We start from the raw sequence: 19,755 nt of genomic DNA, 5'->3' as shown, positions 1-19,755 counted from the left end.
CAGTGCTTTTCCTTCAAAAATATGGACATTTCAATGTGATCCCAAACTTTTGAACGGTAGTGTATATATAAACAATAGTGGAGGGTCTTGTTTATTATTATTGTTATAAAATAAAAAAACAATCATCTTAAAATTATTTTGTATATTCCTCAACAACTCTTGTGCTGAGATCAACAGTTGATATAGTTCTACTTTCGGAACTCATGAATATGGGCAGGTGCACGCCATGCTGGTCAGCTATGAGTCTGTTAACATTTCAGTATGAAATAATTTGGTTAAAAATTATTTCATATGCTGCAAATACTAGCTTTTATGTTTATTTACAATTCATTTAGGCTAATAAGGCTACCAAGTAGAGTGCACTCAGTGCACTGTCACCAATTTAGTTTATCTAGAGATAACGTGCAGATTTCTTTCCCAAATCGATTGGTTAAAGAATAGGTACAATTTCAGTCGACCAAGATTTTCTTTGGTTGACTAGAGCCCTTGATCGTAGGAAGAATAGAAGGATTGTGAGCAGAGGGTGAGATGTGTGATCCTAATAAGCAATCTTGCCAACAAAAATTGTGAATATTTTCACAAGTTGCAGAGGACACTTCAAGGTTAGTGCTGACTGGGATTAAGTACAGCATTTATGGTGCTAAATAGAACTTTGGGTCGATGGCAGCTCAGTGTTTCAGACAGGTCTGAAATATACTTGTGGTGGTAGCCGGAAGAAAAGGCTGGTATTACCTACTGGCACAAAAATGGTCTACTACATGTGACAAACAACAAATATGTGTGACCTTTAACACAATATTTGTATTAATTTCACATAAATATTTCTATTAATTTCACATAATGTATTTCCCAGATCCATTCCCCCAACCCTCCCTTCCATCTACCCGGATGGGAAGAGTAAGACAACGTTTAAACAACAACAAAAAAAAAAAGAAAGAAACACTCTTTAGCATGGAAAAAGATCAACCAACCAAGTTGCATTTTATATAGCGCTTTTCTAGCTGCAACAGCCAATCAAAGCGCTTTACATTTCTGGTCAAATCTGAATTTCAGACACCTGTTACAATAGAACACAAACCATTTTCTGTACAATCGCTACCTATTTCATATGCATAAGGCCACCGAAATGTGATTTACAACGATTAACTTATTCACACGAGTATTACAAAAAAGATCTGACATGGGCCGTTTGAGACTATTGACATTAAGCAGACCGGTGACAGACCTTAGTCGGTACGCCGATAATGGATTGTCGACAGCAGTGGAATGGTCACCAGAAACTACAAAGCTATTTTGCTGCACCTAACATTACCATATCCATTATTACCACGTGGGAATGAATCAGAGCCTCTGAAGAGCACACAGGCTTTGCACATTAACACGGCCAAATGGGTCTTCATGTTAACTGTTCGAATAGATTTAATCATTTCAGTGCATGACAGGCTAACCACATGCATAACAATCGGTTGTCACTCAACAAGTCAAACAGACTGACTAATGGATTACGTTGCTGACTAGTAGTGAGCCACTACTGCAGCAGTGTTGTCAACCAGCACTTGCTCCCATCAACATTACCGTTGGCCTAAGATGATATTTAACTTCCCGTGACTTTACAACTATATCGTTCATAACTGCTTGATTTTCTAGTAACAAAAGATGTGGGATGAGTATTAATCTTAACAATACGACTGGTTATTTCTCCCAAGTTTACTGAATACACTGTGGCCGTATCCACGTGCCACTTTTTCTTGCTAGTGGCTGGGCAGTTTGCTCACATACACAAACTCTACAGCCTGTGTCATTTAAAAACACAAGGCGAAACAAAAAACAGCTCAATACCACAGTAGCCAATATATTTTTAGAAGTTGTTAATTACCTCGTCTAGTGTATCTGTGGCAAAAAAATACATAGTGTAAGCGGTCAAAATTTCCTCGCCCGCTCCCCACCGAGACGCCATCTTGTAAGTACTAGGTATAAAGTATCAGTCAGTGCCTTCAAATGAGGTCGTGTTTACCGTGTTCACAAGAAGAGTCTGTAGGTAGACAATCAGTATATGAACGCCCCCCTCTTGTGGTAGTCACGACATCGGAAGTGGAAAAAATTTTTTTTTTAATTTCCCCTTTTTTTTCCTCTGAATTGTACTTGGCTGATTACCCCACTCTTCCAAGCCATCCTGGTTGCTGCTCCACCCCCTCTGCTGATCCAGGGAGGGCTGCAGACTACCACATATCTCCTCTGATACATGTGGAGTCGGCAGCTGCTTCTTTTCACCTGATAGTGAAGAGTTTCACCAGGGGGACGCAGCACGTGGGAAGAGCACGCTATCCCCCCCAGTTCCCCTTCCCCCCCAGACTGGCACCCCAACTGACCAGAGGAGGCGCTAGTGCAGCAACCAGGACACATACCCACATCCGGCTTCCCACCCGCAGACACGGCCAATTGTGTCTGTAGGGACGCCTGACCAAGCCGGAAGAAACACGGTGATTTGAACCGGAAATCCCCGTGTTGGTAGGCAACGGAATAGACCACTACGCTACCCAGATGCCTAAATGGGTTCTTTTAAAGTTATTGCTAACTTTATGACAAGTTCCACCTGCTGCAGGTGGACATGAATCACAACAGAGGAAATAAAAATCTGATAAACTAGCTAGCTAGCCTGTTAGCCATTTTCTTTTTATATATCTTATAAATCCATATAATTTTTTACATGATGATGCTGATCACTTGGCTTGGGTCCTGGACTGTTCCGGTGGCGTCTGCACACGGCTTGGCATCCTGCGCATCATATTCTTCATAAATTTTATAAGTCCATTATAATTCTGTTATCCTCTTTCAATGTTGTATTGTGTAAATTGTGTAAACACAACATCCATTGCACACTGTCCATCTTGGGAGAGAGATCCCTCCTCTGTTGCTCTCCCTGAGGTTTCTTCCTATCTCTTCTCCCTGTTAAAGGGTTTTTTTTAGGGAGTTGTTCCTTATCCGATGAGAGGGTCTAAGGACAGGATGTTGTGTTGCTGTTAAGCCCACTGAGGGAAATTTGTAATTTGTTATATTGGGCTATACAAATAAACTTGACTTAGTTCACGACGGAAGCCACGAGTAACATTACCGCTAGTGAGGAGGACATCGTTGCAAATTTATTATCCATACCGTTTTCAAGATGAACTTTTAATGAAAGGTTGACATTAATCGGCAAAGGAAGACCTATACCAGAGCTTAATTTGGTGCAGAAAACCAACGTTTTTGAGAGGCATTTCAACTCCAGCAATTACACGCGATACCCCTGGATGACAGGATCAACCAAGGAGCAAAAGCTTTATTGCTGGGACTGCTTGCTGTTTGGTGTGGAGAGTGGGTCCTTGGCCAAAGATGGATTTTCTGATTTAGGAAGTTCATGTCATCTTAAAGCTACTATTCACCTTAAAACATTTGGGCGGACCAGGGTAGAGCTCCAGCTGGACAAGCAACAACGCCGCATGTCATCACTCATAATGAGAAGGTTATGAGGAGCAGGGATATTAACAATATTGCTTGTTTGTGGTGATGGGTTCCAAAATGCCATGATTGCTGTTCACTCTCCGTGGTTCTGAAGTAACTGTCCATGGTTCTGAAGTGTCTGTCACTAATGGTTGCTAAGCTGTGTTTGCGGTGTCATGTTTAGTCTTACATGACGTTTTGTTGATTTTGTGTGGTAGGAGGGGGTGGCTGTCATGCATTTTGCACCCTGGCCCGTTGTCACCATATTTGCACACACAGCTTGTGTGATGATGTGATTATTTGTAAGGAGGATTTGCATTTTGCTTTAGAAATTAGCTTTTTTTTTGTTTTGGTGATTACTCTCACTCTCTCTGTGCTGTTTGCTCATTGCATTGCTAAGGCTGGACTAGTGTCTTAATTTTTGTTTCAGGGTGGAATTGTCATAGGTAACTTTTGCAGAACTATAGGAGAGGACACAGTAAGCTAGGCTGGTAGTTTGATTTTTTTCCCCAACGAGGGAAGGGGGTTCGGAGGGCCAAGGTTTAAGCGTCACGATTTGCTACTGCCCAAAAATATTCCCTACATGATTGTCAGTGTTTCTTTTTTAGTTTCATATATCTAATCAGCTCCACTTAAATTTTATTGAAAATAAATTCTTGAATTCTTTGTACCTCTGCACCTCCCCCCATTACACTGTTAGTCTACTGTATGGGCCGCAATAGAATCCCTTCCAAAGTGTTCCGGGAACCCATCCGATCTGGACTTCAAAGAGTTTTGTTATGAAGATTTCACCTACACAGATGGATCCCCCATCAACCAGTCGCTGTTGGCATAGTAAGTGAGCACGTTATTGAAACATGACGCCATTCATGGCAACAGGGTCAACCTCATCCTTTCCTCTTGGCTTAAGATTTCACCCAATTTCTTAGGAAAAGTTGGAGCCTGTCCCAATATCAACTCTTGATCTGCACTTGAATATTTGGGCATTTGGCATCATGATATCACCAACATGGAGCGTTATGGGTCATATACACTTAGTCAAATACTGCTCCACAATGGTCTTAGCTTAAGAGCAGGTAAACAGCGCATCAAGATCACTGTGCTTTGGCTCAGTAGAGAACCAGTACAGTTGTGCACTTAGACTTGTTGCATGGATGCACATGCCAAGTGCCAAAGTGTTCAAGTGCATACCATCCATTCATTCCATCCATTATCCAAACTGCTTATCCTGCTCTCAGAGTCGCGGGGATGCTGGAGCCTATCCCAGCAGTCATTGGGCGGCAGGTGGGGAGACACCCCAGACAGGCTACCAGGCCATCACAGCACGTGCATACCAAGTATGAATAATGAGACACGCTCTGTCTCAGCTGCTTCTTGAATTGGTTTTAAGAAGGAAATTTTAGCTTGGAATTTTCAGTGCCATTTAGGAGTACTCCTAATGCAAAGATAAAATACTTGATGAATATGGCACCTGGTCTCTGCGGTATAATCCCGAGGCAAAAAGAACAAAAAGACCTGATCAGTTTCCTTGCTTCCTTTGAAAAGCTACAAGAGCAGAGAGAAAAAAAAAGTCCACATCCTCTGTCTCTTGTCCAGTACTGAATGCAGGTTGTTACCCTCTTTTGCTATTGGCTACAACATTGAACCAGTTTTACCTGTTTCTATCCTGTGCCCTGGATTAATGAGCTTTTTGAAGTACCAACAAAATTTATCATTGCCCATGAAATCTTATAATAGACTACATTCAAATGCATTCCAATTGTTGCATTTAAGTTTTATCTTAGACGTATGTTTGTGGCAAATTGTTAATTCAATTGCACTAAACTAAATTTGAATTACATTTACATTTGAATTTCCATTTTTACAATGCATTTTCACTGACAATATAAACTGTTAATGAAAGGGCCATTTGAAATTTTTTGGACATTGCGAAGAGCAGCCCTGTTTCAATATTTCCCTATTAATTAACATTTGAGCTTTGTAAACAATTGAGCAGGCAAAGCAAAAAAGTACAAATGCAATAGAATTATTGATTCTGAATTTTATTCTGAGCTTTACGATGCACAGTTAAATGGGCGAATAGATTTTAGTTGTTTCACTGCATTTGATTTTTCAAATTGGAAATGAACATTTAAATAAGGTCAACTTTAATTAAATAAAAGAGACTGGATTTTCATTTAAATATAGTCCATCATAAACCTCCACAGTGTACAGCATAAGAAGTATATAAATCATGTGCATGTTTGTCCGGTATCCATCCATTGATTCATCCACACCACTTATCCTGCTGTCAGGGTTGTGGGGATGCTGGAGCCTATCCCAGCAGTCATTGGGCAGCAGGCAGGGAGACACCCTGGACAGGCTGCCAGGCCATCACAGGGCTGTTTGCCAGGCATACAGAAATCAATTTTAGAGCTCCACTAAAATATTATCCGTCTTTTGGTGTTGGCCGACATGAGCATTTTCAGTAACTACATGAAAGGCTAATTCTGAAGGATAATCCTTACTATAATTATTTGAAATATTTTTCTATCCAGTTATACTGATAAACGTGACTGTGTTGGCTCTCCTTCACTCTCTGTACATTTTGCTTGACTTATGTCATGTGATCTGCGGTGCATGATGAACATTAGATCATGGCCTAACCATGGCGCTATGTCAGTTTTCAGATTAGGACAACATAGTAGTTGTTTGTAAAAGCTATTACACTGAAATATCCAGAGGGGGTACATCACAGAAGACCTTCTGCACTATAGATTTGATTCACTGACTAAAAAAACAACATTCCAGATTAGCAATCTGAGTACAATGTAAAACAGTAAAGCAACTCCATATTAAACTCCCCATCCCCATTTCAACATTTCTACTCTGCCATCTTTATAAATGCAAAGACATTTTGTGGGGTAACGTCCTCTGGAATGGAATTAATGTTCAACAGTCCTCAAGTTTTTGTCATCCTTGTAGCTTAGTATTGAATATTCATCATCACGAAAGAGTGCTTTTAATCTATGCAATCGTAATTTTTTTTAAAAATACAAACAAACAAAAAAACAAAACAGTGTTGGGTGAATTTTTTTGTTTTTGAACCAGAAAACAATTTTTAAAATCAGTGCATCCCTATTAACTTGTTTTTGAATTGGAATTAATTGGTCTGATATGGTATATTAAGCTGTTTTATGAGTAATCATCATAAGATCAAATGATCCATTTTCTTTTTCCCATCTTGCATCCCTGAGGGCAAATTGTGCCCAAAGTGATTACCCGCTGCTGTTTCTTTGTGTTGGCTCTGGCCTTTTGCCTGTTACGGAAACAGTAGTTCTTTGTGTAGCGCTAATTGCTTCCATAAAACACTCGAAAAAGGAGGACAGTTGAAACCCTCACCAACAGTATCCACACCAGGACACGTTTGTGAATCAGGAGATGAGCTTTAGCTCAGCAGTAGATACAGGACTGCACCATATTGTGCTCTCATGGTTAGATGGGAGTGATGAAGGAATGCAAATAAAAAAAGCTATGCATGCATATAAAACTGAGCAAGCACATGCAACAGTGCAAGCACATTGGGAAAGTGGCACACGCACAAACCTTGTCATTGAGTCTGGAGAAGTCCGTGTACCTTCTGAAGACAACCCAGCTTTCGTCTTGAGTCCCCCTGACCAGGACCTTATACACCTACAAAAGATAAAACACAAAACACAATCTACAAACCTTGTATGATAATGGAAAATAAACCCACATCAATCACATTCCATTCAACAGTCGGTCAACAAACTAGTTAAAGGCTGATAACACTGGTATACAAAAAGGCTCAAAAACATCAATAGCCATTTTCTGAATGATCTAATACAGTGTAATCTCATCATTTCACTCAACCTTTATTAGGACAGCAAGTATGCCTGTACCTTGGACAATTCAAGTTCAAAAAGAATCTGGAGTGATATCTATGTGGTACAGGCTCTTTTAGAATCTCTGTTATGATTCCCCATCAGACTCACTTTGTACAGAAAGGCTGGGATAAATAACAGGACACTCACTACACATTGAGGGATAACACTTACAATGAGCTCTTAGTAAAAGACTGAAGCCTTGGCAATACCACCTATTAGATGTCATGTCAAGAGGACTTGGACTGCAAGGGGCCAATAAACTGTTTAGAGGTGATCCAATACAGTATTTGAACATTTAGAAATGTTCAATGCCTTTGTATTTATTAACTGATTAATTGATTGTTTCCTGGAAGCTGAAACCTTGTGTGTCTTGCAGCATACTCTTTACCAGGAAGTCAAGTAGGAGTCAAATTTGGGGCTATTAGGAAGTTAGGAATAAAATGTTACCTGGCATAACAACATATAATTAGCAAAAAACATAATTAGCAAATCAGTGAGACAGCGACAAAAACTTGAGATCTGTGCAGCAGATGCTGTTGACTTGGAACTAGGAGTAGGACAATATGAAAATTTCATGTCATGATTATCCTGGCCAAAATATTTGTGATTCACGATATTATTTCTATAATCGTCAAAATATGCGTAAAACTCTTGAAATCACACTAAAACATAGTGGAATTACTTTACCTGGCATGTTGTTACAAACCAAATATTTTTACTGCATCACAGATTGGTAGGGTCGGGTACCGAACTCAGTATTTTTAGGGTACCGATTAAGGCTGGACAATAGATCAACATTATATCAATATCGTGATATGAGACTGGATATTGTCTGAGATTTTGGATATCGTAATATAGCATAATTGTTGTCTTTCCCTGGTTTTAAAGGCTGCATTAAAGTGATGTAATTTTCTGAACTTTCCAGACTGTTCTAGCTGTTCTATTATTTGCCTTTACCCACTTTGTTATTATATAGGCATTACTGACGATTACCTATAAAAAAATCTGATAGTGCAAATGTTTTGTGAAAGCACCAATTGTCATCCCCACAATATCATCATCACAATACCGATCGAGGTATTTGGTCCAAAAATATCTTGATATTGCCCCCCCCCCCCCGCTTTTTCTCCCTAATTGTACTTGGCCAGTTACCCTGTTTACGAGCTGTCCCAGTCATTGCTGATCCAGGGAGGGCTGCAGACTACCACACGCGATACATGTGGCGTCGCCAGCAACTTCTTTTCACCTGACAGTGAGGAGTTTCGCTAGGGGTACGTGGTGCATGGGAGGATCCCGCTATTCCCCCCAGTTCCCCCTCTCCCCTGAACAGGCACCCTTAACAACCAGAGGAGACACTAGTACAGCGACCAGGGCAAATACCCACATCCGGCTTCCCACCCGCAGACACGGCCAATTGTATCTGTAGGGACACCCGGCCAAGCTGGAGGTAACACAGGGATTCGAACAGGCTTGATTTTTGATTTTGTCCATATTGCCCAGCCCTACTACTGACCAGATAACGTTGGTACTACAGAGTACTGATTCATGTTAAATCAATCAGAGCCTAATTTCAGCACCTTGAGAGTGAGTTTTGAATTAAAATAAGTATTGATAAGATTCCTCATGAGCTTTTCAAGAAAAAAAATCCTTCTAGTTTACTGCAAATGTGAATCTGGGTGAGAAAATACACATTAGAAAGAGTGAGAGCGAGACTATGTTACCCCTCCCCCTAAACCTACAGCTTGTTTAAGTCCAACCCAGTCAGAGCAATGGCGAGTTGAAAATGGCCGCAAGTGTGGTTACATTTTTCCAAACTAGATGTAGACAACGCTCGCAGCAATATTTGTGATGCGAAATGCAAAGCTGATAGTGCTGCACAACTGCTGTGTCGCCAATTGTGGTCACTCACTCATGGACAACTGTGAGGGACACTTAGTAGTGCATTTAGTAGGACACAAACGCGCGCTCGTTGGTCTTTGATATATTAACTTTATTCTTCCTCAGAATAACCATAATCTAACTAAAATGGAAGCAGTCTGTCTGTCGATCCTTCAATTTTCTCGACAATGGTTCATCCGATTGACTTCACATTTGGCGGGTACGCTGTGACTCTGGATGGTTTCATGCTTGTTTACTTATCTTTGACAACTGAAAGCACATTTTTTGTTATTAGAGAGAAAAGTAGCGAAAAAAGGTACCGTTTAGTACTGCTATCGAATTGCAGCTACCAGTAACAGTACCAATATCGGTTCAGATATGAATGGTACCCAACCCGACACAGGACATATCGTTTTTTAGTGAATATCCTTTTTAGTGAAAAATAAACAATGACAGATTCAGGCCTTGACCACAAATATACAGATATTGTTCTAAATTGATATTTTCCCCCTCCCCTCTGAGGGGCCAAAATGTAGAGGAAAATGTTAATTTTGCAAAATATCTGTATTAGTGTGGAAAAGCCATCAGACGATCACCAACACCCAGCAGGTGATCACAATGACAACTTGTTCCCCTATGGTCAACAAAACCTCCTCCACCGTCACACTCGTCACACTGGGCTTTGGCGGGACTATCCGGATCCCATGACAGATGGACAGAGGTGGCGTCTCATAGGACACTGACCCAACTGCCCAATGAGCAGTTATTACCTTGCATAGTTTACATGCCATCGATGTATGAGTGTGTGTGTGTGTGTGTGTATGTGTGCGCGTGTGTGTGTGTGTTAACGTGTCAGGGGAAACCATTACCCTTGGCACGAAGACCGTGGCGCTCCAGTCCCGTCGGCAAAGACCAACAAGGCAGCTGCCACCCAGCAGGCAGAGAGCCCCTGTGCTTCTTCGCTCGAGTGGCCCAGACCACCATCAAAGCCACCCGTGAGCATGCCCACCACCAGTAGCCCTGCACCACCCCAACCTGCCTCAGCTCTGATCACTGAGCCTGCCGTCCTACCCTCCGCTGATACAACTGAGGCCATACACGAATTATGGCAGCACGGCAGTAATGGCTTTGACCCACAGTAGCAACACCAGTTAAAACGCCTCCTTGGTGACTTTGCGGACATCTTCACTGCTAGAGACAAAGACTGCAGGCAAACTGGGCTGGTTCAGCATGCCATCGAGACCGGCCCTGCCCAGCCCATCTGTCTGCGGGCCCATCAGCTGACCCTCACTAAGTGATGGAGAAGTGAGTGATTAATTGAATTAATTAATTGTAAAGCATTTTGAGGGGCTGTTGCAGCTAGAAGAGCGCTATATAAACCTGACTGACTGATTGACACCATTCCTCCGCAAAACAACCAGCAAAAAACGGCAGGACAGTTACACATCAGCCAACAAACAGAAGAAACACTAGCCTGATCATGCAGAAAAAATAGGTGGAAAGAGGAAAAAAATCTCCTAAATTAGAAACAGAGTACAGTCCAAACTCCGCGCCAAACACTCATCACCACCTCCACACTCACGCTCATCCTGAACTCCGAGCATGCAGTGCAGCGAGGGTGCAAGTGAGAGAGAGAGCTAGACAGCTTTTTCAAGTCACTCATGAGGATATTCACGATTATCCACATTTATGATTACCCCTATAATGGAAATTCTCCACAATCAACTTTTTGTGAGTGTTTTTTCTCACGATCCGTGATAACAGCCTATATCATCTCATCACTACTTGGAACCAAGGATTACTTTGAAAACTTTAATAGCTGTGAACACATCATATTGATCAAAACTGTTGAGCAGTGAATCATGGGTCGTTATTTATTTTGAAGCTCTTTTTCGGGTATTTTAGTTCTTTTGATAATGTATATACAGGTGTCAGCCTTCATGTTCATATCTGGCAAGATGGAATGAGTTCAAATATGATAAGTTTCCAGATGTCACAGTACGTCTCTTCGTGTTCCAGCCTTTTTTCTTAGTTTTCTGGTGATAAAAGGCTCCTCCCTTCCTTTACAACTACAAAATTAGAGCAATATGAACTCTTTGGTCTTTATTGCCAGGTGGATCTATAGAGAATAGGCTAACCAACTGTATACAGCTTTAGCTTGCTCTAAAATGGAACGTCTCACGATCACTGAACTTTCCGATCTCATCCACATCATTTAAGAGGTCCAGAAGATCCACAATTTTCTCACAACAATTCATTTTCATAGAAAATTAAGGACAGTCTCTGATTTAAAATTTACCCCAAATGTCATGTCTCTGCATGTCCTGCCTTGGCTTGCCGTTAGCTTCTAAGGCATCCTGGCTAGCACTTCCAATCACAAGATCCCAGTTACACCTGGCATTGTCACATGATCTTTATCTGGATATGTTAGTCACAAGTCACTTATTTTAAAAGTATGCTTTATTTCATTAGAATGGCAATTTGACTTTTAACTTTGGTGATGAATGGATCTGCTTGTATGCACATACTGCCTTTAAAATTGCGCAAATTCTTTATCGATAAAGAAAATCAACAACAAAGCAAAATCCCCCATACAGCACATACAAGCAGATCCTACAGATGGCAGGTGGTGGGGGTGGGTGAGCAGCCACCAAGTTATCATTACAGTGTAGCATAAACTGCTTTCTTTCATCAGGGGGAGACTGTGAGTTTTTTGTACTTGGGGAATACTTGGTTTAGGCCAACTGGATCAGAAGTCAGCAAGAGTTTCCTGAAAGAAATTTCTGAACTGTTGCGGCCATATTAAAAAAGGTACCAACGTACACAGCAAACATTGCAATCACAATGTGATGGGGGTCTGCCACACCACTTCTGGAGACAGTCTGGCTACATTATGATTAGATCTCAGCCAGAAACAGCAAGGTGTGTAAATGCAATCCTAACTGTGCTGACATTGGTAATAACACCCTGTTATTACTGTTATATTAGGATTACCAATGACATAGAAATGTTGTCCCAGCAGTGAGTACTTAAAACATGGCTCGTGGCTTGCAATTATAATTACCAAGTGACAATGCAAAGGACGTGATCAGATTGTTAACTATCCAGAAAGAGACTGCCTAATAATGTCTGGTGTAAGTGGTGTCTAATTCTTCACAACATTCCTAGCACTCTCTTCTTAGTCTTGATGATCAGTGTTGTTCTTTTGTGGATGGGTGTTATTTCCTTATCAGACTGCATTATCAGATTTTTTTAATACAAATCAAAGTGTGGAGTTTGCATATTCTTCCTGTGTTTGAGTATTTTTTCTTGAAGCACTCTGGTTTCCTCCCACAGTCCAAAGGCATGCATGTTAAAAGAATTGGAGTTTCTAAATTGTCCATCGGTATGAATGGTGTGTGAGTGACAGAGTGTGTGTGGACCCTGTAATGAACTAACAACCTGCCCAACATGTCTCCCTGCCTTCTACTCAATGCCTGCTGGAATAGGTTTCAGCCCCAAGCAACCCTGAATTAAATCAATTAAATAAACAAAACTTTTCACAGCTAGTAACTAAATAAATGACTAAACTGGAAGCATGAAGCCATCTCTAGCCGCTCTCTCAGGTCAAAGGAAAAAAGTGCTCCAACAGTTAATGGACTTGATGTGAAATTTGAATGCGGGTGATGACTCTTTACTTATTACCTCAGCCAAAATTCTGTTCTTGTGAAGGATCAAACCTAACTTAATGACTGCTTTTTCTATCTGATTAAGTAACCAACAGCATAAACTCAATGACTTCCTAGCTTTCATATGAATATAGGCCTAACCCATCCATCCATCTATCTATCCATCCATCCATCCATCCATTATTCAAACCGCTTATCCTACTTAGGGTCATGGGATGCTGGAACCTATCCCAGCAGTCATTGGGCAGCAGGTGGGGAGACACCCTGGACAGGCCACCAGTCCATCATAGGGCCGACACATTCACATTTTAGGATGGCCGATTCACCTGACCTACATGTCTTTGGACTGTGGGAGGAAACCGGAGCACCTGGAGGAAACCCATGCAGACACGGGGAAAACATGCAAACTCTACACAAAGGATGACCCCAAAGGTTGGACAACCCAACCTTGGGGGTTGGATTGAACCCAGGACCTTCTTGCTGCGAGGCAAGTGTGCTAACGACTGCACCACCGTGCCGCCTAATTAAGTACAGCTTGTCCAATAATGATTAAAATACATTTATATGTGCTGGGGGTTTATATTAAACAGGGAACAACCTCCATCTCATACCGTGAACTTGGCCCTCTCTTCCATGACCTCGTAGCCTAACACGGTGGGGGTGATGGGTCTCTCCTCAACCTGTTGGCTTCCTGCAGGGTCTGATGCTGATCGGGGGCAACTGGAATATTCCACTGAAGGCTCAAGACCTCCATTCACCTTGGCCCGTGTCACAGGGCTCCGGAGGGGTGGTGGGGTCTGGCTCCTTCTTTCTCTCTCCGGGCAGTGGGACTTTTGCCGAGAACCTATTCCCTCTTCTCCACCTCCTTTCCATTGGTCCTCTCTAGTACTCTTGCTGGTAGAAGAGGACTCCGAACTGCTGGAAACACTTCCAAGCGATGATGCTCGCTGGGGTCGTCGTGGTTTGCCACTGTCCCCAGACAAAGCTCTGTCCAAAGGCACAGGGACAGGCACAAAGGGTGATGCCATCTTCCCCAAATAGCACTTTCCCTCTATGGTTGTCACCGGTTGTCACATAGACTGTCACCTTGCCTTTCCTCTATGGCTGTTGTATGATGGATGAGCCTGGCAGCTGGGACCAGCCTTTAGAGTGTGATGAAGACCACAAGGAACCACACAATGAACCACAGCTCAGCACACGGGCTGAGTACCTGAACAAACAAAAAAAGACTGGAGTAAGTTGAAATACCTACATCTGACATGCCGATAAATAGAGTACAACCTGAAATGGAAGCACAATATAATACACTCTTCTTCAGAATTCAGCTTAATTTGCTCCCAAAGTGGGTAGATTGTGCTGGCGAATACTGTCCTGAAATGAGGGCAACGGATTGTAAGTGAGGGTAGATGAATAATTGACACTATGAGCCCAGTTGCATTCATAATTGATAAAATTTTGGGCCATGAGTAAAATGCATAAAGAACGTAGCCTTTAAAATTGGGTGGATGACTACAGTCTTCTCATCAAATAATTTGGTTCATTTATGGCCATTTATTTTTCTAAGAGCTCTGCTCGGATCGGTTACAATGCTGCCAGGCAGGAGCCAGCCCAAATCTTTTTGGGTTGTTGTAAGAGGAAAAAGACGTGTGTTGCTTGCCGACTGTACAGGAAACGCGTGCAGGAAGGCTGTCGGTTTTGACTACTTGCTAAGACCGAGAGATAAACAGCTTCGTGTCTGGTGTGCTCAGTTTAGTTGGGAACCTGAGGGAAACGGTAGCAGAGGGGGAAACATGTGCAACGCTGCTATTAAAAGAAATGAAGAGCACGTCTTAAAATGGACCAACAACCTGCACCTGACGAGTGGACGTACTAACATCGTGAAAAATAAAGCTGCTCCCCCCCTCTCCCCCCCCCCCCACACACACAATATCCTGTATGGATCACGGTCTGTTAAAAAGATGATAACATCAATTCAATGCTACGTAAATAACGCTAGATTACACCACAGATACAGCAACACACCACCACCAACGCGCAAACCTGACGTTAAAAACGCCTTAGGCAAAAAACGATTCGAGCAGTCTGGCTATCTGCAAACTACCGGAGACGAACAAAACACAACTGTTAAGACGAAAACGCTTGAGACGAGTTAACTGATGTCAGACAACGGCGCATCTTAATAAAATCGAAAGTACGTGTCCGACCGTCAGGAGGCTAACCCGTTTAGCTAGCCAACGTTGGCTTAGCTTAGGTGACTTAGCTAGCTAGCTAGCGAGTGTTGCCCACTTAGCCAGCAGCCACTTGAGACGGGCTGTCTATATTTAACACATGATGACACCGTACCGAAAACGACCGGGATGAAGGGATTTTTTTGAGGCGCTTACCGTAGACAAGTGTCCTCCCCCTCCTCAGGATTTGCGCTTGTTAAACGCGCATAACTAGCGCACAATTTGCCGTGTGCCCGGCTGGTTTTTCCGCATTAACAAACGTGAGCAGCGTCCTCAGAGCACGACGCGTCCCGGTGATGGCGATGAAGCGCTCCGACCAGGTGAGGGTGCAGGAGCGCTGGCAAGGCAAGGCATGGCATGGCAAGGCAAGGCAAGGCAAGGCAAGGCAAGGCAAGGCATGGCATGGCAAGGCAAGGCAAGGCATGGCAAGGCATGGCAAGGCAAGGCAAGGCAAGGCAAGGCAAGGCATGGCATGGCAAGGCAAGGCAAGGCAAGGCATGGCATGGCAAGGCAAGGCATGGCAAGGCAAGGCAAGGCAAGGCAAGGCAAGGCATGGCAAGGCATGGCATAAAATAAAATAAAATAAAATAAATAAAAATCAAATGTCTTTATTTCCATCCATCCATCCATTATCCGAACCACTTATCCTGCTCTCAGGGTCGCGGGGATGCTGGAGCCTATCCCAGCAGTCACTGGGCGGCAGGCAGGGAGACACCCTGGACAGGCCACCAGACCATCACAGGGCCGACATATACACACACACACACACACACACCTAGGGACAATTTAGTACGGCCGATTCACCTGACCTACATGTTTTTGGACTGTGGGAGGAAACCGGAGCCCCCGGAGGAAACCCACGCAGACACGGGGAGAATATGCAAACCACATACAGAGGACAACCCGGGACGACACCCAAAGTTGGACTACCCCGGGGCTTGAACTCAGGACCTTCTTGCTGTGAGGCGACCGCGCTAACCACTGTGCCACTGTGCCGCCATGTCTTTATTTCAAACATGCAAAATAAAAGAAAAAAAAGACCAAGCATATATACATATATATAAATAAAAAACAAATGATAAAAATAAAACCAGAAGAATTCAACAAAAAATATGTTTGAAAAGGAGCAGGAGGAACTTACTATTTATAATTTCCCGCCCCCTCTCTAATGCTCAATTAATGAACTTAAATAATAAACTTGGTTTTTTGCACATCAGAGTATGTCATTCTCCATAGCTATCTCACAATGATTCAATAAAAAAAAATAAAAGCAATAAAAAACAAAAGAACAAAAAAAAGAAAACGTTTTCCAAGAAACAACAGTAACAGCATCCACCATGGCTGTCACAGTCATGAGAGGAGCAAAACCTCCTCCTCATCCTTGTACCTCTTTAGAATTGTTTTTTTTGTACCTCTTTTTGAATTGATTTAAACTTGTGCTTTCCTTGAGTTCTTCATCTAGACCATTCCACAAACTTGCCCCATAATTTGCGAGTGGTACAAACAGTGTTTCTTAAAATTCAATTTTCCTCTTAAACTGAACCCCCCCCCTCCGCTATGTGAGAACAATTGTATGTTGCCAGGAAGTAGATTATAGCTTGCTTTGTACATTTGTGCAGTCTTAAATTCTACCAGGTCCATGAAATTCATAGCCCATGACTTTAAAAAGTCTGTTAGTGTGTTCCCTATATCCTACATTGTTTACTATCCTTATTGCGCTTTTTTTAGTATACATAATGATTGTAGGTGTCTTTTGTAGGTGTTCCCCCATACCTCCACACCGTAATTCAAATATAGCAATACAAGTGAACAATATAATGCTTTATGATCCAGAATGTGCCTTGCCTTTCCCAGAACTCAAATGCTCCTTGCCATTTTTGTTCTCATGAATGTTATATTGATATATTATTGATATTATTGATATTAATATCAATTTAATATTATCAATTAATAACAATATTATAATCTTATAAATCTTATATATTGGGCGGCACGGTGGTGCAGTGGTTAGCGCTACCGCCTCACAGCAATAAGGTCCTGGGTTTGAACCCTGGGGTTGTCCAACCTTGGGGATCATCACAGGTTGTCCTCTGTGTGGAGTTTGCATGTTCTCCCCATGTCTGCAGTGGGGTTCCTTCAGGTGCTCCAGTTTCCCCCACCATCAAAAAAAACCAAAACATGCATGTTAGGGTTAGTACTACTGTCTGTGCCCCTGACCGAGGCATGGCAAGGCAAACTGGAGTTGGTTGCCGGGTGCTGCACGGCGCTGCCCACTGCTCCTAGCTACACAGCTAGGATGGGTTAAATGCAGAGTGTAATTTCCCCACAGAGATCAATAAAATATCTCCAAAAAAAATTTTTTTTTAAATCAAAAAGATGAGATTTCCAGCAGATTTTATGGTCAAGTATCACAATCAGAAATTTATTTTAATATACTCTTTCAATGTTAATATTGTTGATCGTTACTTCTACTAGTGTGTCTATTTTACGATTTCCAAATAACATAAACTTAGTTATGTTCAGATTTAATGATAATTTGTTTCTGTCAAACCACATTTTTAGCTTTTCCATTTCAGCTGTGATCAACTCCAAAAGCTCCTGTAAATTCTCACCAGAACAAAAATTGGTTGCGTCATCTGCAAATAAAGTGAATTTCAATAGACTTGATACCTTACACATGTCATTGATATACAGAAGAAATAACTTAGGGCCTAATCCTGACCCCTGTGAACCTTCACAAGTAATGTCCATGCACGCTGATTTGTAGTCATCTATCTGCGCAAATGGTTTTCTGTTTCCCACATAACTTTCCAGGCAACTTAGCGCCCCCCCCCCCGATACCACACTTTATCATTTTATTAATATTTCATGGTCAATTGTATCAAACACTTTTTTTCTAAATCTATAAATACTCCTACTGCATATTTCTTGTTATCAATACAACTAGTTATTTCTTCTATTAGCTCCATTAATGCCATAGATGTCGATCTGTTTGATCGGAACCCATACCGTCTGACAACAATTTATGTTTCTCAATAACATTATCAAACCTTGCGATTTAGAGTTTTTCCAAAATCTTAGAAAACTTGGAAAGTAAGGACACAGGCCTGTAATTGGCAAAGTGATGTCTAACCCTATCTTTATATAGTGGGATACCTTTAGTAATTTTCATATTACGTGGAAAATGTACCCGTTTTGAAACACAAGTTGCAGATGTAAGACAGTGGGTTTACAATACCATCAATGACTTTTTTTAACTAAAGTCATATCAATTCCATTCCAGTCAGTTGACGTTTGGTTCTTACTCTTGTTAACATCAGTGAGTTCCTTTCCTTCTACAGGCCTCAGAAAGATTGAGCTTTCAATTCTATCGCCATAATCCTCAATAGCCCCCACCTCTTTTGGCTGTGGGTCATCGATTTCTTCTGCCAGTTTTGGTCCCACACTTACAAGAATGTGTTAAACCCAGTTACATCATTCATATTGTTCATAGTTTTATCATTATCCAGGAAATACTGAGGGTAACTTGTGTTTGTTGATCCCTTTCTAATAATGCTATTTAGTACTCTCCATGGGCCCTTGATATCGTCCGTTTTCCTCTAATATTTTGTTATATTCCTTCTTGCACATTCTCATATTAACTTATTTTTGTATCTTTTGTATCTATTTTCTTCCTCTACTGTTCTACATTTTATGAACTGTCTATAAAGAGCCTATTTTCACAGGCATTTTGCAGTCCCTTTGTAATCCACGGTCTGTCCTCATAGTTTTGCTTCCTGTTGTATTGTTTTATTGGGCAGTTTTTGTCGTATGGTGTTATAAATATACTGAAAAATGTATTATAGGCTTTGTCAATGTCATTTTTCTCATATTTTTTTCCAGTTTTATTTTAATAATTCATTTCTAAATGCACCCATGGCTTCCTCTGCTCTCACTCATGTATTTAATCATATCTTCCTTGGCATTCACATAATCACAGCTATAGATCACAAAACCTGGCAAATGGTCACTTATATCATTCGTTAACCCGCTCACTATATTGTTGTCCATATTATTTGAGAATATGTTGTCTATCAGAGTAGCACAGTGTGGTGTTATTCTGCTAGGTTTTGAGATCGTTGGATAAAGACTTGCGCTATACATTGCACCGATAAACTAGTCAACTTGTGCTTGTTGGGATTCAGCAAATATATATTAAAATCCCCACAAATAAACATAACTTTCTCATCTGACTGAGCAAACATTTCTTCCATCCTTTCCTTGAATATTTCAATGCTGGATCCAGGTGCTCTGTACACACGACTAAATTTTTCCTTTTTTCCATTTAAATTTCAATGGTAATGCATTCCATTACATCATCCATTATTGTAGACATGTTTTCTACTACCACATAATTGAGGTTTCTGTACCTCCTTTCTTGTTCTTCCTATGCTTGTAATTTAAGTCATATCCATCCATCTCCAAATCCACCCCTTTCTCATTGTTGAGCCAGATCTCAGATGTCGCCACGATATTGAACGGTTTCTTGAATAGATTTAAATATTTTTTGTTTCAAAAGTTTGCATATAGACTTGTGTTAAACTGGATGATTGACAAACCATTCTCTGAATTAAT

At 41.4% G+C, this 19,755-nt stretch overlaps 1 protein-coding gene across 2 annotated transcripts in view; it reads right to left on the bottom strand.

Annotated features, from left to right (window-relative positions):
- snx16 (sorting nexin 16) overlaps positions 1-15,427 on the bottom strand; it is a 43,298-nt gene extending 27,871 nt beyond the window's left edge. For both annotated transcript variants that reach the window (XM_056299460.1, XM_056299461.1), the window contains exons 1-3: positions 15,298-15,427; positions 13,525-14,123; positions 7,066-7,152 (exon numbers count right to left, since the gene is read on the bottom strand). In XM_056299460.1, coding sequence (XP_056155435.1) covers positions 7,066-7,152; positions 13,525-13,941 — 504 coding nt within the window. In that variant the 5' untranslated portion in view covers positions 13,942-14,123; positions 15,298-15,427. The remainder of the gene's footprint in view (positions 1-7,065; positions 7,153-13,524; positions 14,124-15,297) is intronic.
- Between the last annotated feature and the right edge of the window lie 4,328 nt (positions 15,428-19,755).

Source organism: Lampris incognitus, chromosome 19 (assembly GCF_029633865.1).
Source record: "Lampris incognitus isolate fLamInc1 chromosome 19, fLamInc1.hap2, whole genome shotgun sequence".
Classification (NCBI taxonomy): Eukaryota; Metazoa; Chordata; class Actinopteri; order Lampriformes; family Lampridae; genus Lampris; species Lampris incognitus.
Note: the sequence above shows the minus strand (reverse complement) of the source record. Positions and strands in the feature narration are given on the sequence as shown.